A 25,802-nucleotide genomic window follows, 5' to 3' on the forward strand; every position below is an offset into this window, starting at 1 on the left:
TTGGTCAGAAGATGTCCCACAGCGTGCTGGAGGATGCAGAGTTGTTTCCACGCAGAAATACCGCAAACAAGCCTTGCTAGCTGCAAGAGTCGTGGTTGAAGGTTTTGGGTGCTGCCAGGGCCCAGGAAGGACCAGGAGGTCACCCCTTGGAAGAGGAGACAGAGGGGACGCTCAGCAACACAGAGAGCCCATGCAGAAGCAAGCAGCACCTGCAGAAGCACCGGAACAGGCGTTCAGAAGATCTGAGCATGACGGTCGACTCAGCACAACAAAAGAGGGTCCCACGAAGTCAGAGTCCAACTCAGCATCTTGGGCAATGCAGGACGGAGTGCTGGGGACCTGGGCTAGGCTGTGCATAAAGGAAGTCTCGCAAGAGTGCACAGAAGCCTTAGCAGCTGCAGTTCACGCAGTACACAGGATTCCTGTCTGGCGTGGGTAGGCAAGGACTTACCTTCACCAAATTTGGATAGAAGGGCCACTGGACTGTCGGGGACACTTGGGCCCAGCCCCTGTGTTCCAGGGACCACGCTCGTCAGGATGAGAGGGGACCCAGAGGGCTGGTGATGCAGAGGTTTGGTGCCTGCGTTGGCAGGGGGAAGATTCTGTCGACCCACAGGAGATTTCTTCTTGGCTTCCAGTGCAGGGTGAAGACAGACAGCCCTCAGAGAATGCACCACCAGGAAACAGTTGAGAAAGCCGGCAGGATGAGGCGCTACAATGGTAGTCTTCTTGCTACTTTGTTGTGGTTTTGCAGGTGTCCTAGAGCAGTCAGCGGTCGAGCCTTGGCAGAAGTCGAAGAGGGAAGTGCAGAGGAACTCTGGTGAGCTCTTGCATTTGTTATCTGGTGAGATACCCACAGGAGAGACCCTAAATAGCCCTCAGAGGAGGATTGGCTATAGTGAAAGGTAAGCACCTATCAGGAGGGGTCTCTGACGTCACCTGCTGGCACTGGCCACTCAGAGCTGTCCATTGTGCCCTCACACTTCTGCATCCAAGATGGCAGAGGTCTCAGGCACTCCCCTTTCGTTTGTCCAGTTTCACGCCAGAGCAGGGCTGGGGGGATCCCTGAACCGGTGTAGACTGGCTTATGCAAGGAGGGCACCATCTGTGCCCTTCAAAGCATTTCCAGAGGCCAGGAGAGGCTACTCCTCCCAGGCCCTTCACGCCTATTTCCAAAGGGAGAGGGTGTAACACCCTCTCTCAGAGGAAATCCTTTGTTCTGTCTTCCTGGGACTGCAGAAACCTGTCTGAGGGTTGGCAGCAGCGGTAGCTGCAAGGAAAACCCCAGAAGGTTAGTTTGGCAGTACCCGGGCTCTATGCTGGAGACCCGGGAATGCATGTAATTGTCTCCCCAATACCAGAATGGTATTGGGGTGACAATTCCATGATCCTAGACATGTTACATGGCCATGTTCAGAGTTACCAAGGTGATGCTACATATAGGTATTGACCTATATGTAGTGCACGCGTGTAATGGTGTCCCGCACTCATAAAGTCTAGGGAAATTACCCTGAACAATGTGGGGGCACCTTGGCTAGTGCCAGGGTGCCCTCACACTAAGTAACTTTGCACCTAACCTTCACTAAGTGAGGGTTAGACATATAGGTGACTTATAAGTTAATTAAGTGCACTGTAAAATGGCTGTGAAATAACGTGGACGTTATTTCACTCAGGATGCAGTGGCAGTCCTGTGTAAGAATTGTCTAAGCTCCCTATGGGTGGCAAAAGAAATGCTGCAGCCGGTAGGGATCTCCTGGAACCCCAATACCCTAGGTACCTAGGTACCATATACTAGGGGATTATAAGGGTGTTCCAGTGTGCCAATAAGAATTGGTGAAATTAGTCACTAGCCCGCAGTGACAATTTTAAAAGCAGAGAGAGCATAAACACTGAGGTTCTGGTTAGCAGAGCCTCAGTGAGACAGTTATGCACCACACAGGGAACACATACACATACTTTGTGATCACTGGGGTCCTGGCTAGCAGGCAAAAACAAACATATATACAGTAAAAATGGGGGTAACATGTCAGGCAAGATGGTACTTTCCCACACAACCCCCATCCCCCCCAAACGAGGGACAATAAGGCTGTCCTTGCCCAAATGAGTCTTCATTGTCTAAGTGGAAATATCTGGAGAGTCCATCTGCATTGGGGTGGGTACTCCCAGGTCTATGTTCCACTGTATAGTCCATTCCCTGTAGGGATATGGACCACCTTAACAATTTATGGTTTTCATATTTCATTTGTTTTAGCCAAAGTAGAGGTTTGTGGTCTGTCTGAACAATGAAGTGAGTACCAAACAGGTATGGTCTCAACTTCTTCAGTGCCAAGACCACAGCAAAGGCCTCCCTCTCTATGGCAGACCAAAGCTTTTCTCTAGGGGTCAACCTCCTGCTGATAAAAGCAACAGGTTGATCTTGGCCCTCAGTGATAAGCTGTGATAGCACTGCCCCAACCCCTACTTCAGAAGCATCAGTCTGTGCAATTAATTTCTTGGAGTAGCAAGGGCTTTTTAGGACAGGTGCAGTGCACATGGCCTGTTTGAGCTCATCAAAAGCCTTTTGACAGCTAGCTGTCCACAATACCTTTTTACGCATCTTTTTACTAGTGAGGTCATTAAGAGGAGCTGCAATGGGGTCATAATTCTTAATAAACCTCCTGTAGTACCCTGTAAGGCCTAAAAAGGCTCTCACCGGGGTTTGAGTTGTAGGGGGAGCCCATTCCATAATGGTCTGGATCTTCCCCTGCAGTGGTTCAATCTGTTCCCCACCTACCAGGTGGCCCAGATAAACCACTTTCCCCTGCCCTACCTGGCACTTTGAGGCCTTGATAGTGAGGCCTGCCTTTTGCAGGGCCTCCAAAACTTTCCACAGGTGGACCAGGTGATCATCCCAGGTGAAGCTAAAGACAGCTATATCGTCCAGATATGCTGCACTAAAAGCTTCCAGCCCTTGCAGGACTGTGTTCGGTAACCTTTGAAAAGTGGCAGGTGCATTCTTCAGACCAAAGGGCATTACTGTGAACTGATAGTGCCCTCCAATGGTTGAGAATGCAGTTTTAGGTTTTGCATCTTCTGATAACTTCATCTGCCAATACCTTGCAGTTAAGTCAAAAGTGCTTAGATACTTGGCAGAAGCCAGTGTATCAATCAGTTCATCTGCCCTGGGTATAGGGTGAGCATCTGTCTTGGTTACTTGGTTGAGACCTCTGTAGTCACCACAAAACCTCATTTCTCTTTTTCCATCCTTACTGTGAGGTTTTGGGACAAGCACCACAGGCTAGCCCATGGGCTTTCTGAAGGCTTAATCACTCCTTATTCTAACATTTTCTGAACCTCTTGTTTAATGCAATCCCTGACATGGTCAGACTGCCTATAAATCTTACCTTTGACAGGTAAACTGTCTCCAGTATTGATTGTATGCTCACACCAAGTAGTGTTACCTGGTATCAGTGAGAAGAGTTCAGAAAAATGACTTAAAAGATTTACACAGTTATCTTTCTGCTTAGCAGTAAGACAATCTGCCAGTACTACTCCCTCCACTAAGCCATCAGCTTCAGTGGTGGAGAAGAGATCAGGGAGAGGGTCACTCTCTTCTTCCTGTCCCTCATCTGTTGCCATGAGCAGGGTGAGATCAGCCCTGTCATAGTAGGGTTTCAGGCGGTTGACATGGAGCACCCAAAGGGGACTCCTGGCAGTGCCCAGGTCTACCAAATAGGTAACCTCACCCTTTTTCTCAACAATTAGATGGGGTCCACTCCATTCGTCCTGGAGTGCTCTTGGGGCCACAGGCTCCAATACCCACACCTTCTGTCCTGGGTGGTACTGAGTCAGAACAGCCTTCTGGTCATGCCATTGCTTTTGGCTGGCCTGGAGGTTTTTACTGGCCTTTTTCATGTACTCAGCCATTCTTATTCTCAGGCGAAGTACATAGTCAACTATGTCCTGTTTAGGAGCTTTTAAAGGTTGTTCCAAACCCTCCTTAACAAGTGCAAGGGGACCTCTTACAGGGTGTCCAAAAAGGAGTTCAAAGGGGCTGAAGCCCACTCCTCTTTGGGGTACCTCCCTGTAAGCAAAAAGGAGGCAAGGTAACAGGACATCCCATCTCCTTCTGAGTTTTTCAGGGAGTCCCATTATCTTACCTTTGAGAGTTTTATTAAACCTCTCAACCAGATAATTTGTTTATGGATAAGGAGTAGTGAACTTGTAAGTTACACCACACTCCTTCCACATTGCCTTGAGGTATGCAGACATAAAGTTACTACCTCTGTCTGACACCACTTCCTTAGGGAAGCCCACGCTAGAAAAGATTCCCAGGAGGGCCTTCGCCACTGCAGGAGCTGTAGTGGTCCTTAAGGGAATTGCTTCAGGATATCTGGTGGCATGGTCCACTACCACCAAGATAAACCTATTGCCTGAAGCTGTTGGAGGGTCAAGGGGGCCAACTATGTCAACCTCTAACCTTTCAAAGGGCACCCCAACCACAGGAAGTGGAATTAAGGGGGCCTTTGGTGTGCCACCAGTCTTACCACTGGCTTGGCAGGTCACACAAGAGCGACAAAACTCTTTAGTGTCCTCTGACATATGAGGCCAGTGAAACAGGGGAACAAGCCTGTCCCAAGTTTTACTTTGGCCCAAATGCCCAGCCAAGGGAATGTCATGTGCCAAGGTAAGAAGACACTCTCTGTATTGCAGGGGAGTGACCAATCTCCTGGCTGCTCCAGGTTTTGGGTCCCTTGCCTCTGTGTACAAAAGATTGTCCTCCCAGTAAACTCTATGTGAGTCACTGACATCCCCATTTTGCTGTTTGACAGCTTGCTGTCTCAAACCCTCTAATGTGGGACACGTCTGCTGTGCCACACTCAGCTCTTCCCTAGCAGGCCCCCCTGCACCCAAAAGCTCAGCAGTGTCTGCTGCCAGCTCCTCTGGTGTAGGTTCTGCACAGGGAGAGGATTCCTCTTCCTCAAAAGGGGAATCTTTTGGTGAGGGAGGGATAGTGGGCAAGGATTTACCCTTACTACCCCTAGCTTTTGGGAGCACTTGGTCCATTGTTTCATGATCCAAGTTTCCCTGTCCTTTTTGCTTTTTGGCCTGATTCCTTGTCAAAGCAAAAATATGCCCAGGAATGCCCAGCATTGCTGCATGAGCCTCCAACTCCACCACTTCAGCCCAAGCTGATGTTTCCAAATCATTGCCTTGTAAGCAATCTACAGTTAATTCAGTGGCTACCACAACTTTCTTTGGACCAGTAACCCCCTCCTGCCCCCCCAGTTGAGATTCACAACAGCCATGGGGTGGCTAAGTGTGTTATTGTGAGCATCAGTCACTTGGTACTGCTCACCAAGTAGGTGTTGATCAGGGTGGACCAGTTTCTCTATAACCATAGTTATACTGGCTCCTGTGTCCCTGTAGGCCTCAGCACCGTTAATTAGGGGTAGTTGCTTATACTTACCCATATTAAGGGGACAACCAACCAAGGTGGCAACGTCAATGCCACCATCAGAAACTAAAACAGCCTCTGTGGTCTCCCTAACAAGACCAACCCCAACTACACTGCCAATAGTGAGCCCAGCTACACCCTTGGATTGGCTATTTGTAGTAGATTTCCCACCACCACTGCTATTACTAGGGGCACTAGATGTTGCAGTTGGGGTTGTGGTGGTGGGAGGTTTGGTGTTTTTCTTTGGACAAGTGGCATCACTTGCCCAGTTGCCTTTTACTTTACATAAATAACACCAAGGCTTTTTCTGAATGTGAGAAAAGGATTTGGACCCACCACCCCTAGAGGATTTTTGTGGGCCTGATGAAGACTCAGACTGTTTACTTTTGTCCCCACCCTTGTCAGAAGACTTACCATCCTTCTTCTTGCCATCCTTGTCACCCCCTGTATGAACGTTTCTGTTCACTCTTGTTCTGAACCATTTGTCTGCCTTCTTTCCCAATTCTTGGGGAGAGGTCAGATCTGAGTCTACCAAGTACTGGTGCCACAAATCAGACACACAATTGTTCGGAATATGCTCTCTCAGGATTAGATTATACAGGCTTTCATAGTCAGTCACCTTACTGCCATGTAACCAAACCTCCAAGGCGTTCACTGAACAGTCTACAAAGTCTGTCCAGTCTTGAGAGGACTCTTTTCTGGTGTCTCTGAACTTAATCCTGTATTGTTCAGTGGTTAAGCCAAATCCATCCAAGAGTGCATCCTTCAAAACTTTGTAGTTATTAGCATCACTTTATCTGACAGTAAGGAGGCTATCCCTACCCTTACAAGTGAAAGATAGCCACAAGATAGCAACCCACTGCCTCTGAGGGACCAACTGTACCATACAGGCCCTATCCAGTGCAGCAAACCACTTGTTAATGTCATCCCCCTCCTTGTAAGGGGGGACTATCTTATGCAGGATTCTGCTCGCTAACAGGATTGCTATCAAAAACACTGCTGCTGCCACCATGGGGAACTAACCCCAACCTCTGCCTTTCCCTTTCCACATCCAGAGATTCCCTTTCTAAGGCCAGCTGCTGCTGTTTAAGCTTCAGCCTGGCCTCTTACAACCTCAGCTTTCTGAGTTCCCTTTCCATTAAGTTATCCTCAGGGTGGGAGGCTTGGGAATTGTGAGACACAGAAGAAATGTGGGAATTGGCAGAGAGAGACCTGTCCCTAACTGGCTGGACTCTAGTAATCTAGCCTTTAGGAGTAAAAGGTGCCCTACTAATCTGTGACCCCCCCTCCCACTACCAGTGTCACTAGGTGGCCTGCTAGCTGACAGGTCCTTGGAAGAACCCTCCCCAGCAACCTCAGGGGACTCCTCTGAGTCTGACTGGGTACCCCCCTCCTCTACCTCCTGATCCTGGGATGGGCCAGACTGGTTCTGGTCACTTTCTAGGAGAAGGCTGAGGAGAAGATATTTTGTAGGATTCTTTCCAATTGCTAAACCTCTTTCAATCATGAGACCCCTCAAACCTTTAAAGTTTAGATTCCCATAGGTTGCCTGGACAACTGTGGGAGTAAGCTCTACTGCAGACATGACAGAAAAAGGTAGGATAGAGAGAGAAAAAAGTTTTTAGAACTTTTAAAAGAAGAGAGAAAAACTTTTTCAAACTTTTGAAAACTTTAAAAAGTTTTCAGAAACTTTTCTGGAACTTTTTAGAAAGTTTTAGAGAAGGAAAGTTAAACTGTTTAGGTCAATGTGTATATTCTGGAGTATTTGGTATATGTTTTTCTTATGAAAAGCACAAATGACAAAGTGGCAAAGCAGTTACAAGTACTTATCCCACCGCTGCCACCAATGTAGGAGGCTGGCCTGGCTTATAGTGGGTACCTTGTGGTACTTACACCTTGTGCCAGGTCCAGTTATCCCTTATTAGTAGAATAGGGGTGTTCTAGCAGCTTAGGCTGATAGAGGTAGTTATAGCAGAGCAGCTTAGGCTGAAGTAGGAGACATGCAAAGCTCCTACTATATCCCTTAGCACTATATCATAAGAAAACACAATACTCAGAGTTACTAAAAATAAAGGTACTTTATTTTAGTGACAATATGCCAAAAGTATCTCAGAGGATATACTCCCTTAGGAGTTAAGTAATGTATATAGAATATACACACACAACCAAAATCAGGTAGGTAAATAGAAAAATAGTGCAAACACTGTAGAACACAATCGAATGCAATCAGAGACAATAGGCCTAGGGGCAACACAAACCATATACTCCAAAAGTGGAATGCGAACCATGAATGGACCCCAGGCCTAATGTAGTGAATAGAGGGTCGCTGGGAGTGTAAGAAAACACTAAGGGTGTCCAAGATACCCCATCCCAAGACCCTGAAAAGTAGGAGTAAAGTTACCCTACTACCCCAGAAAGACAGTAAAGTCGAGATAGGGGATTCTGCAAAGACAACAACTGACTGCAAAGCACTGAAAACGAATTCCTGGACCTGAGGACCTGTAAAGGAAGGGGACCAAGTCCAAGAGTCACGCAACTGTCCAGGGGGGGCTGAAGCCCATTAAACCCCGGATGAAGGTGCAAAAGGGCTGCCTCCAGATGGAAGAAGCCAAAGATTCTGCAACAACTGAAGGTGTCAGGAACTTCTCCTTGGTCAGAAGATGTCCCACGACGTGCTGGAGGATGCAGAGTTGTTTCCACGCAGAAAGACTGCAAACAAGCCTTGCTAGCTGCAAGAGTCGTGGTTGAAGGTTTTGAGTGCTGCCAGGGCCCAGGAAGGACAGGAGGTCGCCCCTTGGAGGAGGAGACAGAGGGGGCGCACAGCAACATGGAGAGCCCACGCAGAAGCAGGCAGCACCAGCAGAAGCACCTGAACAGGCGTTCAGAAGATCTGAGCACGATGATCGACTCAGCACAACAAAAGAGGGTCCCACGAAGTCAGAGTCCAACTCAGTGAGTTGGGCAATGCAGGACGGAGTGCTGGGTACTTGGGCTAGGCTGTGCACAAAGGAAGTCTTGCAAAAGTGCACAGAAGCCCTAGCAGCTGCAGTTCACGCAGTACACAGGATTACTGTCTGGCGTGGGGAGGCAAGGACTTACCTCCACCAAATTTGGACAGAAGGGTGACTGGACTGTCGGGGACACTTGGACCCAGCTCCTGTGTTCCAGGGACCACGCTCGTCAAGATGAGAGGGGACCCGGAGGACCAGTGATGCAGAAGTTTGGTGCCTGAGTTGCCAGGGGGAAGATTCCGTCGACCCACTGGAGATTTCTTCTTGGCTTCCAGTGCAGGGTGAAGGCAGACAGCCCTCAGAGGATGCACCACCAGGAAACAGTCGAGAAAGCCAGCAGGATGAGGTGCTACAATGTTGCTGGTTGTCTTCTTGCTACTTTGTTGCAGTTTCCCATGCATCCTGGAGCAGTCAGCAGTCGATCCTTGGCAGAAGTCGAAGAGGAAAGTGCAGAGGAACTCTGGTGAGCTCTTGCATTCGTTATCTGGTGAGATACCCACAGGAGAGACCCTAAATAGCCCTCAGAGGAGGATTGGCTACAGAGAAAGGTAAGCACCTATCAGGAGGGGTCTCTGACGTCACCTGCTGGCACTGGCCACTCAGAGCTACCCATTGTGCCCTCACACCTCTGCATCCAAGATGGCAGAGGTCTGGGACACACTGGAGGAGCTCTGTGCACCTCCCCTGGGAGGTGCTGGTCAGGGGAGTGGTCACTCCCCTTTCCTTTGTCCAGTTTTGTGCCAGAGCAGGGCTGGGGGGATCCCTGAACCGGTGTAGACTGGCTTATGCAAGGAGGGCACCATCGGTGCCCTTCAAAGTATTTCCAGAGGCCAGGAGAGGCTACTCCTCACAGGCCCTTCACACCTATTTCCAAAGGGAGAGGGTGTAACGCCCTCTCTCAGAGGAAATCCTTTGTTCTGCCTTCCTGGGACTGAGCTGCCCAGGCCCCGGGGGGCAGAAACTTGTCTAAGGGTTGGCAGCAGCGGTAGCTGCAGAGAAAACCCCGGAAAGTTAGTTTGGTAGTACCGGGGCTCTATTCTGGAGACCCGGAGATGCATGGAATTGTCCCCTCAATACCAGAATGGTATTGGGGTGACAATTCCATGATCCTAGACATGTTACATGGCCATGTTCAGAGTTACTATGGTGACGCTACATATAGGTATTGACCTATATGTAGTGCACGTGTGTAATGGTGTCCCCGCACTCACAAAGTCCGGGGAAATTGCCCTGAACAATGTGGGGGCACCTTGGCTAGTGCCAGGGTGCCCTCACACTAAGTAACTTTGCACCTAACCTTCACTAAGTGAGGGTTAGACATATAGGTGGCTTATAAGTTACTTAAGTGCAGTGTAAAATGGCTGTGAAATAACATGGACGTTATTTCACTCAGGCTGCAGCGGCAGGCCTGTGTAAGAATTGTCTGAGCTCCCTATGGGTGGCAAAAAAATGCTGCAGCCCATAGGGATCTCCTGGAACCCCAATACCCTGGGTACCTAGGTACCATATACTAGGGAATTATAAGGGTGTTCCAGTGTGCCAATCAGAATTGGTCAAATTAGTCACTAGCCTGCAGTGACAATTTTAAAAGCAGAGAGAGCATAAACACTGAGGTTCTGGTTAGCAGAGCCTCAGTGATACAGTTAGGCACCACACAGGGAACACATACAGGGCATACTTTATGAGCACTGGGGTCCTGGCTAGCAGGATCCCAGTGACACAGGCAAAAACAAACATATATACAGTAAAAATGGGGGTAACATGCCAGGCAAGATGGTACTTTCCTACATTAGGTTCTTGGTGTATGTCTGTGGGTGTTAGGGTATTGGTGTGTGTCGCTTGGTGTAAGGGTCTTGGTGTGTGTCTGTGGGCATTAGCGTCTTGGTGTGGGTCTGTGGGTGTAAGGGTCCTGGTGTATGTCTGTTGGTGTCAGGGTCTTGGTGTACTTAAGTTGGTGTAAGGGTCTTGGTGTCTGTCTGTGGGTGTTAAGTTCTTGGTGTGTGTGTGGGTGTAAGGGTCTTGGTGTGTGTCTGTTGGTGTTAGGTTCTTGGTGTCTGTCTGTGGGTGTAAGGGTCTTGGTCTATGTGGGTGTTAGGGTCTTTGTGTGTGTCTCTTGGTGTAATGGTCTTGGTGTGTGTCTGCAGGTCTTAGTATTTTGGTGTGTGTCTGGTGGTGTTAGGTTCTTGGTGTGTGTCTGTGGGTGTTAGGTTCTTTGTGTGTGTCTGTGGGTGTAAGGGTCTTGGTGTGTGTCTCTTGTTGTTAGGGTCTTGGTGTGTCTCTCTTGGTGTAAGGGTCTTAGTGTGTGCCTGTGGGTGTTAGGGTCTTGGTGTGTGCCTGCTGGTGTTAGGTTCTTGGTGTATGTCTGTGGGTGTTACGTTCTTGCTGTATGTCTGCGGGTGTAAGGGCCCTGGTGTGTGTCTATGGATGTTAGGGTCTGGGTGTGTGTCTGTTGGTGTTAGGTTCTTGGTGTGTGTCTCTTGGAGTAAGGGTCTTGGTGTATGTCTGTGGGTGTAAGGGTCTTGGTGTGTGTCTCTTGGTGTAAGGGTCTTAGTGTGTGTCTGCGGGTGTTAGGTTCTTGGTGTATGTCTGTGGGTGTAAGGGTCTCTGTGTATTTCTGTGGGTGTTAGGAGTGTCTTGGTGTATTTCTGTTGGTGTAAGGGTCTTGGTGTATGTCTGTGGGTGTTAGGTTCTTAGTGTATGTCTGGGGTTTTTAGGTTATTGGTGTATGTCTGTGGGTGTAAGGGTCTTGGTGTGTGTCTGTTGGTGTTAGGTTCTTGGTGTGTGTCTGTGGGTGTAAGGGTCTTGGTGTGTGTCTGTGGGTGTTAGGATCCTGGTGTGTGTCTGTTGGTATTAGGTTCTTGTTGTATGTCTGTGGGTGTTAGGTTCTTGGTGTAAGGGTCTGGGTGTGTGTCTCTTGGTGTTAGGGTATTGGTGTGTGTGTCTTGGTGTAAGGGTCTTGGTGTGTGCCTGTGGGTGTAAGGGTCTTAGTGTGTGTCTCTCTGTGTGAGGTCTTGGTGTGTGTCTTGGTGTAAGGGTCTTGGTGTGTGTCTGTGGGTGTAAGGGTCTTGGTGTGTGTCTCTTGGTGTGAGGTCTTGGTGTGTGTGTCTTGGTGTAAGGGTCTTGGTGTGTGCCTGTGGGTGTAAGGGTCTTAGTGTGTGTCTCTCTGTGTGAGGTCTTGGTGTGTGTCTTGGTGTAAGGGTCTTGGTGTGTGTCTGTGGGTGTAAGGGTCTTGGTGTGTGTCTCTTGGTGTGAGGTCTTGGTGTGTGTCTCTTGGTGTAAGGATCTTGGTGTGTATCTGTGGGTGTTAGGGTCTTGGTGTTTGTCTCTTAGTGTAAGGGTCTTGGTGTGTGTCTCTTCATAATAGGGTATTGGTGTGTGTGTCTTGGTGTAAGGGTCTTGGTGTAGGTCTGTGGGTGTAAGGGTCTTGGTGTGTGCCTGTTGGTGTTAGAGTCTTGGTGTGTGTCTGTGGGTGTTAGGGTCTTGGTGTATATCTGTTGTTTAAGGGTCTTGGTGTATGTCTAGGGGTTTTAGGGTCTTGGTGTATGTATGTGGATGTTAGGGTCTTGGTGTGTGTGTCTTGGTGTGTGTTTTGGGGTGTAAGGGTCTGGGTGTGTGTCTCTTGGTGTTAGGGTCTTGGTGTATGTCTGTGGGTGTTAGGATCTTGGTGTATGTCTGTGGGTGTTAGGTTCTTGGTGTGGATCTGTCGGTGTTAGGGTCTTGGTGTGTGCCTGCTGGTTTTAGGTTCTTGGTGTATGTCCGTGGGTGTAAGGGTCTTGGTGTATGTCTGTGGGTGTTAGGGTCTTGGTGTGTGTCTTTGGGTGTTAGGGTCTTGGTGTGTGCCTGTTGGTGTAAGGGTCATGGTGTGTGTCTGTGGGTGTAAGGGTCTTGGTGTGTGTCTGTGGGTGTTAGGGTCTTGGTGTGTGTCTGTGGGTGTTAGGATCTTGGTGTGTGTCTGTGGGTTTTAGGGTCTTAGTGTGTGTCTCTGGGTGTTAGGTTCTTGGTGTGTGTCTGTTGGTGTAAGGGTCTTGGTGTGTCTGTGGGTGTTAGGGTCTTGATATATGTCTGTGGATTTTAGGGTCTGGGTATGTGCCAGTTGGTGTTAGGTTCTTGGTGTATGTCTGTGGGTGTAAGGGTCTTGGTGTGTGTCTGTTGGTGGTAGGTTCTTGGTGTCTGTCTGTGGGTGTAAGGGTCTTGGTCTATGTGGGTGTTAGGGTCTTTGTGTGTGTCTCTTGGTGTAATGGTCTTGGTGTGTGTCTGCGGGTCTTAGTATTTTGGTGTGTGTCTGGTGGTGTTAGGTTCTTGGTGTGTGTCTGTGGGTGTACGGGTCTGGGTGTTTTTTTGTGGATGTAAGGGTCTTGGTGTGTGTCTGTGGGTGTAAGGGTCTGGGTGTATGTCTGTGGGTGTAAGGGTCTGGGTGTGTGCCTGTTTGTGTTAGGGTCTTGGTGTGTGTCTCTTGGTGTGTGTCTGTAGGTGTTAGGGTCTTGCTGTGTGGGTCTGTGGGTGTTAGTGTCGTGGTGTGTGTCTCTTGGTGTAAGGGTCTGGGTTTGTGCCTGTTGGTGTTAGGTTCTTGGTGTATGTCTGTGAGTGTAAGGGTCTGGGTGTGTGCCTGTTTGTGTAAGGGCCTTGGTGTGTGTCTCTTGGTGTTAGGTTCTTGGTGTGTGTCTGTGGGTGTAAGGGTCTGGGTGTATGTCTGTGGGTGTAAGGGTCTGGGTGTATGTCTGTGGGTGTAAGGGTCTGAGTGTATGTCTGGGTGTGAGGGTCTTGGTGGGTGTATGTGGGTGTTAGGTTCTTGGTGTATGTCTGTGGGTGTAAGGGTCTTGGTGTGTGTCTCTTGGTGTTAGGTTCTTGGTGTGTGTCTGTGGGTGTTAGGGTCTAGGTGTGTGCCTGTTTGTGTAAGGGTCTGGGTGTATGTCTGTGGGTGTAAGGGTCTGGGTGTATGTCTGTGAATGTAAGGGTCTGGGTGTATGTCTGTGGGTGTAAGGGTCTGGGTGTATGTCTGTGGGTGTTAGGGTCTGGGTGTGTGTCTGTGGGAGTTAGGGTCTGGGTGTGTGCTTGTTGGTGTTAGGTTCTTGGTGTATGTCTGTGGGTGTAAGGGTCTTGGTGTATGTCTGTGGGTGTAAGGGTCTTGGTGTGTGTCTGTGGGTGTTAGGGTCTGGGTGTATGTCTGTGGGTGTAAGGGTCTTGGTGTATGTCTGTGGGTGTAAGGGTCTTGGTGTATGTCTGTGGGTGTAAGGGTCCGGGTGTATGTCTGTGGGTGTAAGGGTCTGGGTGTATGTCTGTGGGTGTAAGGGTCTGGGTGTATGTCTATGGGTGTAAGGGTCCGGGTCTGTGTCTGTGGGTGTAAAGGTCTGGGTGTATGTCTGTGGGTGTAAGGGTCCGGGTCTATGTCTTTGGGTGTAAGGGTCTGGGTGTATGTCTGTGTGTGTAAGGGTCTGGGTGTATGTCTATGGGTGTAAGGGTCCGGGTCTATGTCTGTGGGTGTAAAGGTCTGGGTGTATGTCTGTGGGTGTAAGGGTCCGGGTCTATGTCTGTGGGTGTAAGGGTCTGGGTGTATGTCTGTGGGTGTAAGGGTCTGGGTGTATGTGTATGGGTGTAAGGGTCCGGGTCTATGTCTGTGGGTGTAAAGGTCTGGGTGTATGTCTGTGGGTGTAAGGGTCTGGGTGTATGTCTGTGGGTGTGAGTGTAAGGGTCTGGGTGTGTGTATGTGGGTGTTAGGTTCTTGGTGTATGTCTGTGGGTGTAAGGGTCTGGGTGTATGTCTGTGGGTGTAAGGGTCTGGGTGTATGTCTGTGGGTGTAAGGGTCTGGGTGTATGTCTATGGGTGTAAGGGTCCGGGTCTGTGTCTGTGGGTGTAAAGGTCTGGGTGTATGTCTGTGGGTGTAAGGGTCCGGGTCTATGTCTTTGGGTGTAAGGGTCTGGGTGTATGTCTGTGTGTGTAAGGGTCTGGGTGTATGTCTATGGGTGTAAGGGTCCAGGTCTATGTCTGTGGGTGTAAAGGTCTGGGTGTATGTCTGTGGGTGTAAGGGTCCGGGTCTATGTCTGTGGGTGTAAAGGTCTGGGTGTATGTCTGTGGGTGTAAGGGTCTGGGTGTATGTCTGTGGGTGTGAGTGTAAGGGTCTGGGTGTGTGTATGTGGGTGTTAGGTTCTTGGTGTATGTCTGTGGGTGTAAGGGTCTGGGTGTATGTCTGTGGGTGTAAGGGTCTGGGTGTATGTCTGTGGGTGTAAGGGTCTGGGTGTATGTCTGTGGGTGTAAGGGTCTGGGTGTATGTCTATGGGTGTAAGGGTCCGGGTCTGTGTCTGTGGGTGTAAAGGTCTGGGTGTATGTCTGTGGGTGTAAGGGTCCGGGTCTATGTCTTTGGGTGTAAGGGTCTGGGTGTATGTCTGTGTGTGTAAGGGTCTGGGTGTATGTCTATGGGTGTAAGGGTCCAGGTCTATGTCTGTGGGTGTAAAGGTCTGGGTGTATGTCTGTGGGTGTAAGGGTCCGGGTCTATGTCTGTGGGTGTAAGGGTCTGGGTATATGTCTGTGGGTGTAAGGGTCTGGGTGTATGTCTATGGGTGTAAGGGTCCGGGTCTATGTCTGTGGGTGTAAAGGTCTGGGTGTATGTCTGTGGGTGTAAGGGTCTGGGTGTATGTCTGTGGGTGTGAGGGTCTTGGTGTGTGTATGTGGGTGTTAGGTTCTTGGTGTATGTCTGTGGGTGTAAGGGTCTGGGTGTATGTCTGTGGGTGTAAGGGTCTGGGTGTATGCCTGTGGGTGTAAGGGTCTGGGTGTATGTCTGTGGGTGTAAGGGTCTTGGTGTGTGTATGTGGGTGTTAGGTTCTTGGTGTATGTCTGTGGGTGTAAGGGTCTGGGTGTATGCCTGTGGGTGTAAGGGTCTGGGTGTATGTCTGTGGGTGTAAGGGTCTTGGTGTGTGTATGTGGGTGTTAGGTTCTTGGTGTATGTCTGTGGGTGTAAGGGTCTGGGTGTATGCCTGTGGGTGTAAGGGTCTGGGTGTATGTCTGTGGGTGTAAGGGTCTTGGTGTGTGTATGTGGGTGTTAGGTTCTTGGTGTATGTCTGTGGGTGTAAGGGTCTGGGTGTATGCCTGTGGGTGTAAGGGTCTGGGTGTATGTCTGTGGGTGTAAGGGTCTTGGTGTGTGTATGTGGGTGTTAGGTTCTTGGTGTATGTCTGTGGGTGTAAGGGTCTGGGTGTATGCCTGTGGGTGTAAGGTTCTGGGTGTATGCAGTGTGCTGTTCCTGGATGACCTCACCATTTGTTCTGGTGGGTCGGGTGTGTTTAGATGTACACAATGTGAGCGTGTCTCAGTACAGGTGTCTCTAGGAGTGCACAATGTTCGTCCCCATGTACGTACCCACATCCGCGGCCGTGGCTCACCCCCCCCCCCCCCTCACCAGATGGGGCTCTCTCACTTCCTCTTACATCCGGTGACGCCCCCACACCCCCTAGGCTGGGGTGCTCTACTGCCCCTCCATGAAGCCCCTCCCTCCCTGGTGATGGTCCACACACACTGGTCCCACACTCCCCCCGGAATTGGGGATGCAATCCTCCCACCTCCATGAAGCCCCTCCCCCTATGGTTCTTGGTTCCCACACGCACTGACCCCGGGGTTGGGGGTGCACTCAGTCATCGGTGATGGTCTTCACACACTGACCCCTGTGCTGGGGGTGCACTCAGTCATCGGTGATGGTCCACACACACTGGCCCTGGTGCTGGGGTGCCATCAGTCGTCGGTGATGGTCCTCACACACTGACCCCGGTGCTGGGGGTGCCCTCAGTCATCGGTGATGATCCACACAAACTGACCCCGGTGCTGGGGGTGCCCTTAGCCCTTGGTGATGGTCCACACTCACTGACCCCAGGGCTGGGAGTGCCCTCACTCCCTGGTGATGGTCGACACACACTGACCCCGGTGTTGGGGTGCCCTCAGTCCTTGGTGATGGTCCTCACTCACTGACCCCGGTTCTGGGAGTGCCCTCAGTCGTCGGTGATGGTCCACACACACTGACCCCGGTGCTGGGGGTGCCCTCAGTCCTTGGTGATGGCCCACACACACTGACCCCGGTGCTGGGGTGCCCTCAGTCCTTGGTGATGGTCCACACACACTGACCCCGGGGCTGGGGTGCCCTCAGTCGTCAGTGATGATCCTCACACACTGACCCCTGTGCTGGGGGTGCTCTCAGTTGTGGGTGATGGTCCATACACACTGACTCCGGGGCTGGGGTGCCCTCACTCCTTGGTGATGGTCCCCACACACTGACCCCGGGGCTGGGGTGCCCTCCGTACCTAGTGATGGTCCACACATACTGACCCCTGTGCTGGGGGCCCTCAGTCGTTGGTGATGGTCCACACACTGATCCCGGGGCTGGGGGTTCCCTCACTCCCCGGTGATGATCCTCACACTCCTCCCGGGGCTGGGGTGCCCTCCGTCCCTAGTGATGGTCCACACACACTGATCCTACACTCCTCGCGGGACTGGGGGTGCTCTCCGTCGTGGGTGATGGTCCACACTCACTGACTCCGGGGCTGGGGTGCCCTCAGTCCTTGGTGATGGTCCTCACACTCCTCCCGGGGATGGGGTGCCCTCCGTCCCTAGTGATGGTCCACACACACTGATCCTACACTCCTCGCGGGACTGGGGGTGCTCTCCGTCGTGGGTGATGGTCCACACTCACTGACTCCGGGGCTGGGGTGCCCTCAGTCCTTGGTGATGGTCCTCACACTCCTCCCGGGGCTGGGGTGCCCTCCGTCCCTAGTGATGGTCCACACACACTGATCCTACACTCCTCGTGGGACTGGGGGTGTCCTCCCGGCCCCTCCTTGGAGCCCCCCGCCCGACGATGATGCTCCAGGAGTCCTGGACCGGGCGCCGCCCATGCACGAAGGATGCTGCGAAGCCGCATCCCGCTCAGCCAATGGGAGGCCGCGCTGCTCAGATGGTCCTCCCGAGCCCCTCCCCGCCTCACGCTGCATCTCTGAGGTGCTGGGGGTGGGGGGGGGGAGCATTGATTGAATTTTCATGGTTTCCGGGGAGCCCCTCCCCCTCCCTGACAAGGATGAGGTAATCTCTGAAAACCAGCAGCAGATGAAGAACTAAGGACAGGCAGCATCGAGAGAGGAGGTACCGGCAGAGAAGGAGGTACCTGTACTGAGCGAGGGTACCGGTAGAGAGAAGGTACCGGCAGAGAGAAGGAGGTACCGGTACTGAGAGAGGGGTACTGGCAGACAGAGGTATCGGCAGAGAGGAGGAGAACCGGTACTGAGAGAGGTACCGGCAGAGAGAGGATACCGGCACTGAGAGCGGTGTACTGGCAGAGAGAGGTACCGGCAGAGAGGAGGGGTACCGGTACTGAGAGAGGGGTACCGGCAGAGAGAGGTACCGGCAGAGAGGAGGGGTACCAGTACTGAGAGAGGGGTACCGGCAGAGAGAGGTACCGGCGGCTGGTGGTTCTGACAGTGAAAAGAAGGTACCGACAGTGAAGCAGAAGGAACCAGAGACTGGAGGTACCAGACCTGAAAGGGACCGGCAGTGGGAGCGAAGGTACCGGCAGTGGGAGCGAAGGTACCGGCAGTGGGAGGGAAGGTACCGGCGTGAATGGAAAGGCAGGAGGGGTTGCCCAGCCCCAGCAGGTGAGGCGGAACGCACCGGTGCTGTGTACAGAGCACTCAGAGAGTAGGGCAGGTGTGAAGCCAGCTCTCATCCTGTGGCACAGCCCCACCTGCCAGGACACCCCCACATCCAGGGTCACAGGCCGGGAGCGACCCCCCCAAGGACCAGAGCATCAGGGGACCTCACTGCACTTATACCATGAGCACTGGACGCTGGATGGGCCCTTCCTGTGAGAACCGGGTGAACCGGGCCCTTCCTGTGAGAACCAGGTGAACCGGGCCCTTCCTGTGAGAACCAGGTGAACCGGGTCCTTCCTGTGAGAACCAGGTGAACCGGGCCCTTCCTGTGAGAACAGGGCCCTGTCTGTGGGAACTGGGCCCTTCCTGTGAGAACCGAGTGAACCAGGCCCTTCCTGTGAGAACCAGGTGAACCGGGCCCTTCATGTGAGAACAAGGCCCTGTCTGTGGGAACCGGGCCCATCCTGTGAGAACCAGGTGAACTGGGCCCTTCCTGTGAGGACTGGACCCTTCCTGTGAGAACCGGGCCCTTCCTGTTAGAACCAGGTGAACCGGGCCCTTCCTGTGAGAACCGGGCCCTTTCTGTGAGAACCAGGCGAACCGGGCCCTTCCTGTGAGAGCTGGTCCCTTCCTGTGAGAACTGGGCCCTTGCTGTGAGAACCGGGTGAACTGGGCCCTTTCGTGTGAGAGTCAGATAATGTCTGTGAGAACCGGACCCTTCCTGTGAGAACCGGATCCTGTCTTCAAGAATCAGGCCCTTCCTGTGAGAACGGGATCCTGTCTGCGAGAACTGGGCCCTTCCTGTGAGAGTCTGATCCTGTCTGTGAGAACCGGCCTCTTCCTGTGAAAACTGAACCCTTCCTGTGGGAACCAGACCCTTCCTGTGAAAACTGAACCCTTCCTGTGAGAGTCAGATCCGGTCTGTGTGAACCGGAGCCTATCTGTGAGAACCAGGCCCTTCCTGTGCAAACTGGGCCCTTCCTGTGAGAACCAGGCAAACTAGGCTCTTCCTGTGAGAACTGGGTGAACCGAGCCCTTCCTGTGAGAACCGGGCCCTTCCTGTGAGAACCAAGCAAACTGGACCCTTCCTGTGAGAACTGGACTCTTCCTGTGAGAGTCAGATCCTGTCTGTGAGAACCAAACCCTTCCTGTGAGAACTGAACTCTTCCTGTGAGAACCAGGCCCTTCCTGTGAGAACTGGACCCTTCCTAAGAGAACTGGGCCTTTCCTGTGAGAATTGAATGAACCGGGTCCTTCCAGTGAGATGGCAAGACCAGCAGCTGCCTGTGAGGACCGGGCCCTGCCCATAAGGGCCAGACCCACCCTGTGATCACTGGAACCTATATGTGAGGACCAGACCCTGCCTGTGACAATCGAACCAAGATCTGTCCAGTCTGTGAGGGTTGAACCCTGCCTGTGAGGACTGGACCTTCCCTGTGGAGAGCTGACCCTGCCTGTGAAGACTGGGCCCAGCTCGTGAGAACCAGATCCTGCCTGTGAGGACTGAACCCTGCCTGTGAGCACCAGATTCTGCCTGTGAGCATCATACCCTGCCTGTGAGGACCAGATCCTGTCAGTGAGAACTGAACACTGCCTGTGAGCACCAGGCCCTGCCGGGAAGCACCAGACACTGCCTGTGAGGACTGGACCCTGCCGGTGAGGACCAGACCCTGCCTGTGAGGGATGGATCCTGCCTATGAGGGCTGGACCCTGCCTGTGAGGACCAGACCCTGCCTGTGAGGACTGGACCTTGTCTGTGAGCGCCAGACCCTGCCGGTGAGCACCAGACCCTGTCTGTGAGGACTGGACCCTGTCGGTGAGGACCAGACCCTGCCTGTGAGCACCAGACCCTGCCTGTGAGGACAGACCCTGCCTGTGAGGACTGGACCCTGGATGGAAAGACCCTGACACCATGACGGAGCGCTGCAGCCTGTGGAGCGCTCTGTCGGCGGCCGCCTGCTGCTTTTACCGGGGCTCCTTCATGCAGGTGCAGGTAAGGCTGGGGCAGGTACCGGGCAGGGAGCAATGAGGCTGAGGTTACTGCTTTGTAAGGGGCAGCAAGGGACATCAAGCATGGTAGAGACGTGGGCACGGTGCGCGAGTACATGATGTGGGCACACACCATGTACTGGTGCAACGAGGAAAATTACACCTTTGACTACTCTTGGGGTAGTAAAATATAGGAACGATCAGGGTTCATTGTGCCACTGCACCTGCTGCACCAATGGTACCTTCACCCCTGCATGTGTGAGCACTGCGTGTGAGTACAGGGTGAGAGCACTGCGTGTGAGTACAGGGTGTGAGCACTGCGTGTGAGTACATGGTGAGAGCACTGCGTGTGAGTACATGGTGTGAGCACTGCGTGTGAGTACATGGTGTGAGCACTGAGTGTGAGTACATGGTGTGAGCACTGCGTGTGAGTACAGGGTGAGAGCACTGAGTGTGAGTACAGGGTGAGAGCACTGCGTGTGAGTACAGGGTGTGAGCACTGCGTGTGAGTACAGGGTGTGAGCACTGAGTGTGAGTACATGGTGAGAGCACTGCGTGTGAGTACATGGTGTGAACACTGCGTGTGAGTACAGGGTGAGAGCACTGAGTGTGTGTACATGGTGAGAGCACTGCGTGTGAGTACAGGGTGTGAGCACTGCGTGTGAGTACAGGGTGAGAGCACTGAGTGTGAGTACAGGGTGAGAGCACTGAGTGTGAGTACAGGGTGAGAGCACTGAGTGTGAGTACAGGGTGTGAGCACTGCGTGTGAGTACAGGGTGAGAGCACTGAGTGTGTGTACATGGTGAGAGCACTGCGTGTGAGTACAGGGTGTGAGCACTGCGTGTGAGTACAGGGTGAGAGCACTGAGTGTGAGTACAGGGTGAGAGCACTGAGTGTGAGTACAGGGTGAGAGCACTGAGTGTGAGTACAGGGTGTGAGCACTGCGTGTGAGTACAGGGTGTGAGCACTGCGTGTGAGTACATGGTGTGAGCACTGAGTGTGAGTACATGGTGAGGGCACTGCATGTGAGTACAGGGTGAGAGCACTGCGTGTGAGTACAGGGTGTGAGCACTGCGTGTGAGTACATGGTGTGAGCACTGAGTGTGAGTACATGGTGAGAGCACTGCGTGTGAGTACATGGTGTGAGCACTGCGTGTGAGTACAGGGTGTGAGCACTGCGTGTGAGTACAGGGTGAGAGCACTGCGTGTGAGTACATGGTGAGAGCACTGAGTGTGAGTACAGGGTGTGAGCACTGAGTGTGAGTACATGGTGAGAGCACTGCGTGTGAGTACATGGTGTGAGCACTGCGTGTGAGTACATGGTGTGAACACTGCGTGTGAGTACAGGGTGAGAGCACTGAGTGTGAGTACAGGGTGTGAGCACTGCGTGTGAGTACATGGTGAGAGCACTGCGTGTGAGTACAGGGTGAGAGCACTGAGTGTGAGTACATGGTGTGAACACTGCGTGTGAGTACAGGGGACAGTGTGTAAGCTGAGACGACCAGCTTGGTGAGGCTTGTGTGTCCAAGGTGTGTGCGTCCGTACTCTCCAGGCATGTGTGGTTGACAAACCTCAACCACCTCGACACTTTCTCTGCACCACATCGGATGCATGGTCTAGTTTCGCACTTGTGATGTGTGCCTGCCGTTCTTGGTTTGTTCTGAAGGTGGTCTTGATGAGTGGTCTGGACATTTCATGGGTTCCTCTGAATCTGTATCCACTGAGCTCTGCCTTTCTACAAGGTTATACTCAGGTGGGTTGAAGGCCATTGACTGGTCCAGGAAGCCAGCCGCAGTATCTGTGGGTTTGCCAGTGATTGCCGGTGTCAGTATCTGCTGGGGGTTCCAGTGATTGCCGGTGTCAGTATCTGCTGGGGGTTCCAGTGATTGCCGGTGTCAGAATCTGCTGGGGGTTCCAGTGATTGCTGGTGTCAGTATCTGCTGGGGGTTCCCAGTGATTGCTGGTGTCAGTATCTGCTGGGGGTTCCCAGTGATTGCCGGTGTCAGTATCTGCTGGGGGTTCCAGTGATTGCCGGTGTCAGTATCTGCTGGGGGTTCCCAGTGATTGCTGGTGTCAGTATCTGCTGGGGGTTCCCAGTGATTGCCGGTGTCAGTATCTGCTGGGGGTTCCAGTGATTGCTGGTGTCAGTATCTACTGGGGCTTCCCAGTGATTGCTGGTGTCAGTATCTGCTGAGGATTCCCAGTGATTACTGGTGTCAGTATCTGCTGGGGGTTCCCAGTGATTGCCGGTGTCAGTATCTGCTGGGGGTTCCCAGTGATTGCCGGTGTCTGTATCTGCTGGGGTTTCCCAGTGATTGCCGGTGTCAGTATCTGCTAGGGGTTCCCAGTGATTGCTGGTGCCAGTATCTGTTGGGGGTTCCCAGTGATTACCGGTGTCAGTATCTACTGGGGCTTCCCAGTGATTGCTGGTGTCAGTATCTGCTGAGGATTCCCAGTGATTACTGGTGTCAGTATCTGCTGGGGGTTCCCAGTGATTGCTGGTGTCAGTATCTGCTGGGGTTCCCAGTCATTGCTGGTGTCAGTATCTGCTGGGGGTTCCCAGTGATTGCTGGTGTCAGTATCTGCTGGTGGTTCCCAGTGATTGCTGGTGTCAGTATCTGCTGGGGGTTCCCAGTGATTGCTGGTGTCAGTATCTGCTGGTGGTTCCCAGTGATTGCTGGTGTCAGTATCTGCTGGGGGTTCCCAGTGATTGCCGGTGTCAGTATCTGCTGGGGGTTCCCAGTGATTACTGGTGTCAGTATCTGCTGGGGGTTCTCAGTGGTTACTGGTGTCAGTATCTCCTGGTGGTTCCCAGTGATTGCTGGTGTCAGTATCTGCTGGGGGTTCCCAGTGGTTACTGGTGTCAGTATCTGCTGGGGGTTCCCAGTGATTGCCCGTGTCAGTATCTGCTAGGGGTTCCCAGTGATTGCTGGTGTCAGTATCTGCTGAGGGTTCCCAGTGATTGCCGGTGTCAGTATCTGCTGGGGCTTCCCAGTGATTGCTGGTGTCAGTATCTCCTGGTGGTTCCCAGTGATTGCTGGTGTCAGTATCTGCTGGGGGTCCCAGTGATTGCTGGTGTTACTATCTGCTGGTGGTTCCCAGTGATTGCCCGTGTCAGTATCTGCTGGGGGTTCCCAGTGATTGCCGGTGTCAGTATCTGCTAGGGGTTTCCAGTGATCCAGTGATTGCTAGTGTCAGGATCTGCTAGGGATTCCTAGTGTATGCTGGTGTCAATATCTGCTGAGGGGTCCCAGGGATTGCTGGTGTCAGTATCTACTAGGGGTTCCCAGTGATTGCCGGTGTCAGTATCTGCTGGGGGTTCCCAGTGATTGCCGGTGTCAGTATCTGCTGGGGGTTCCCAGTGATTGCTAGTGTCAGTATCTGCTGGGGGTTCCCAGTGATTGCTAGTGTCAGTATCTGCTGGGGGTTCCCAGTGATTGCCGGTGTCAGTATCTGCTGGGGGTTCCCAGTGATTGCCGGTGTCAGTATCTGCTGGGGGTTCCCAGTGATTGCCGGTGTCAGTATCTGCTAGGGGTTTCCAGTGATCCAGTGATTGCTAGTGTCAGGATCTGCTAGGGATTCCTAGTGTATGTTGGTGTCAATATCTGCTGAGGGGTCCCAGGGATTGCCGGTGTCAGTATCTGCTGGGGGTTCCAGTGATTGCTGGTGTCAGTATCTGCTGGGGGGTTCCTAGTGATTGCTGGTGTCAGTATCTGCTGGTGGTTCCCAGTGATTGCTGGTGTCAGTATCTGCTGGTGGTTCCCAGTGATTGCTGGTGTCAGTATCTGCTGGGGGTCCCAGTGATTGCTGGTATCAGTATCTGCTGGTGGTTCCCAGTGATTGCTGGTGTCAGTATCTGCTGGTGGTTCCCAGTGATTGCTGATGTTACTATCTGCTGGTGGTTCCCAGTGATTGCCGGTGTCAGTATCTACTAGGGGTTCCCAGTGATTGCCGGTGTCAGTATCTGCTGGGGGTTCCCAGTGATTGCTAGTGTCAGTATCTGCTGGGGGTTCCCAGTGATTGCTAGTGTCAGTATCTGCTGGGGGTCGCAGTGATTGCTGGTGTCAGTATCTGCTGGGGGTTCCCAGTGATTGCTAGTGTCAGTATCTGCTGGTGGTTCCCAGTGATTGCTGGTGTCAGTATCTGCTGAGAGGTCACAGTGATTGCTGGTGTCAGTATCTGCTGGGGGTTCCCAGTGATTACTGGTGTCAGTATCTGCTGGGGGTTCCCAGTGATTGTCGGTGTCAGTATCTGCTGGGGGTTCCCAGTTATTGCTAGTGTCAGTATCTGCTGGGGGTTCCCAGTGATTGCGGTGTCAGTATCTGCTGGTGTCACTCAGTTGGTGGGATTGCTGGTGTCATCCGGTTAAATACGTTAATGTTGAGTAGTAGTTCCTCATCTATGGATGGCCTCAGTTCAGTTCTCCTGTACTCCATTTGTATTATCTTAACATCAAGTGGTGTTTCTGTGTTCCGTTTGTGTGCTGGTGTCTCAGTTGTATGACTTTGATGTTGAATTGTGTTTCTTCTCTGTGTCTAGAGGTGGTGAATGTTGGGCTGGTGGATTAATTCAATGTTAGTTTGCTCTGTCCCTCCTCTGTCTCACTGGGTGCAGAGCTAGACCTTGGTGTCTCTCCTCTGTCTCACTGCATGTAGAGCTAGGCCCCTCTGTCCCTCCCCTCTCTCACTGGGTGTTGGGGCAGCTCTCAGTCCCTTGTCTGTCTCACTGAGTGTAGAGACAGACCTCTCTGTGTCTCCTCTGTCTCACTGGGTGCAGAGCCAGGCCTCTCTGTCTCTCCTCTGTCTCACTGGGAGCAGAGCCAGGCCTCTGTCTCTCCTCTGTCTCACTGAGTGTAGAGACAGACCTCTGTCTCTCCTCTGTCTCACTGGGTGCAGAGCCAGGCCTCTGTCTCTCCTCTGTCTCGCTGGGTGCAGAGCCAGGCCTCTGTCTCTCCTCTTTCTCACTGGGTGCAGAGCCAGGCCTCTGTCTCTCCTCTGTCTCACTGGGCGCAGAGCCAGGCCTCTGTCTCTCCTCTGTCTCACTGAGTGTAGAGACAGACCTCTCTGTCTCTCCTCTGTCTCACTGGGTGCAGAGCCAGGCCTCTCTGTCTCTCCTCTGTCTCACTGGGAGCAGAGCAAGGTCTCTGTCTCTCCTCTGTCTCACTGGGAGCAGAGCCCGGCCTTTCTGTCTCTCCTTTTTCTCACTGGGTGCAGAGCCAGGCCTCTGTCTCTCCTCTGTCTCACTGGGTGCAGAGCCAGGCCTCTGTCTCACTGGGTGCAGAGCCAGGTCTCTGTCTCTCCTCTGTCTCACTGGGTGCAGAGCCAGGCCTCTGTCTCACTGGGTGCAGAGCCAGGTCTCTGTCTCTCCTCTGTCTCACTGGGTGCAGAGCCAGGCCTCCGTCTCTATTCTGTCTCACTGGGTGCAGAGCCAGGTTTCTGTCTCTCCTCTGTGTCACTAGGTGCAGAGCCAGGTCTCTGTCTCTCCTCTGTCTCACTGGGTGCAGAGCCAGGCCTCTGTCTCCCCTCTGTCTCACTGGGCGCAGAGCCCGGCCTCTGTCTCTCCTCTCGCTCACTGGGAGCAGAGCCAGGTCTCTGTCTCTCCTCTGTCTCACTGGGTGCAGAGCCAGGCCTCTCTGTCTCTCCTCTGTCTCACTGTGTGCAGAGCCAGGCCCCTGTCTCTCATCTGTCTCACTGGGTGCAGAGCCAGGTTTCTGTCTCTCCTCTGTCTCAATGGGAGCAGAGCCA

General features: G+C 52.6%; 1 protein-coding gene across 3 annotated transcripts in view; it reads left to right on the top strand.

Moving 5' to 3' along the window:
* Positions 1–25,802, top strand: part of SH2D3C (SH2 domain containing 3C) — a 259,019-nt gene that overhangs the window by 135,316 nt on the left and 97,901 nt on the right. Inside the window, exon 1 of one of the 3 annotated variants that reach the window (XM_069236958.1) lies at positions 17,492–20,062. The exons of the other annotated variants lie outside the window; for them this stretch is intronic. Within the exon in view, the coding sequence (XP_069093059.1) occupies positions 19,982–20,062 (81 nt within the window). The 5' untranslated portion in view covers positions 17,492–19,981. Of the gene's footprint in view, positions 1–17,491; positions 20,063–25,802 lie in introns of those variants that run through there. 3 annotated transcript variants of the gene reach the window in all.

The sequence above is a fragment of the Pleurodeles waltl genome, chromosome 6 (assembly GCF_031143425.1).
Source record: "Pleurodeles waltl isolate 20211129_DDA chromosome 6, aPleWal1.hap1.20221129, whole genome shotgun sequence".
Classification (NCBI taxonomy): Eukaryota; Metazoa; Chordata; class Amphibia; order Caudata; family Salamandridae; genus Pleurodeles; species Pleurodeles waltl.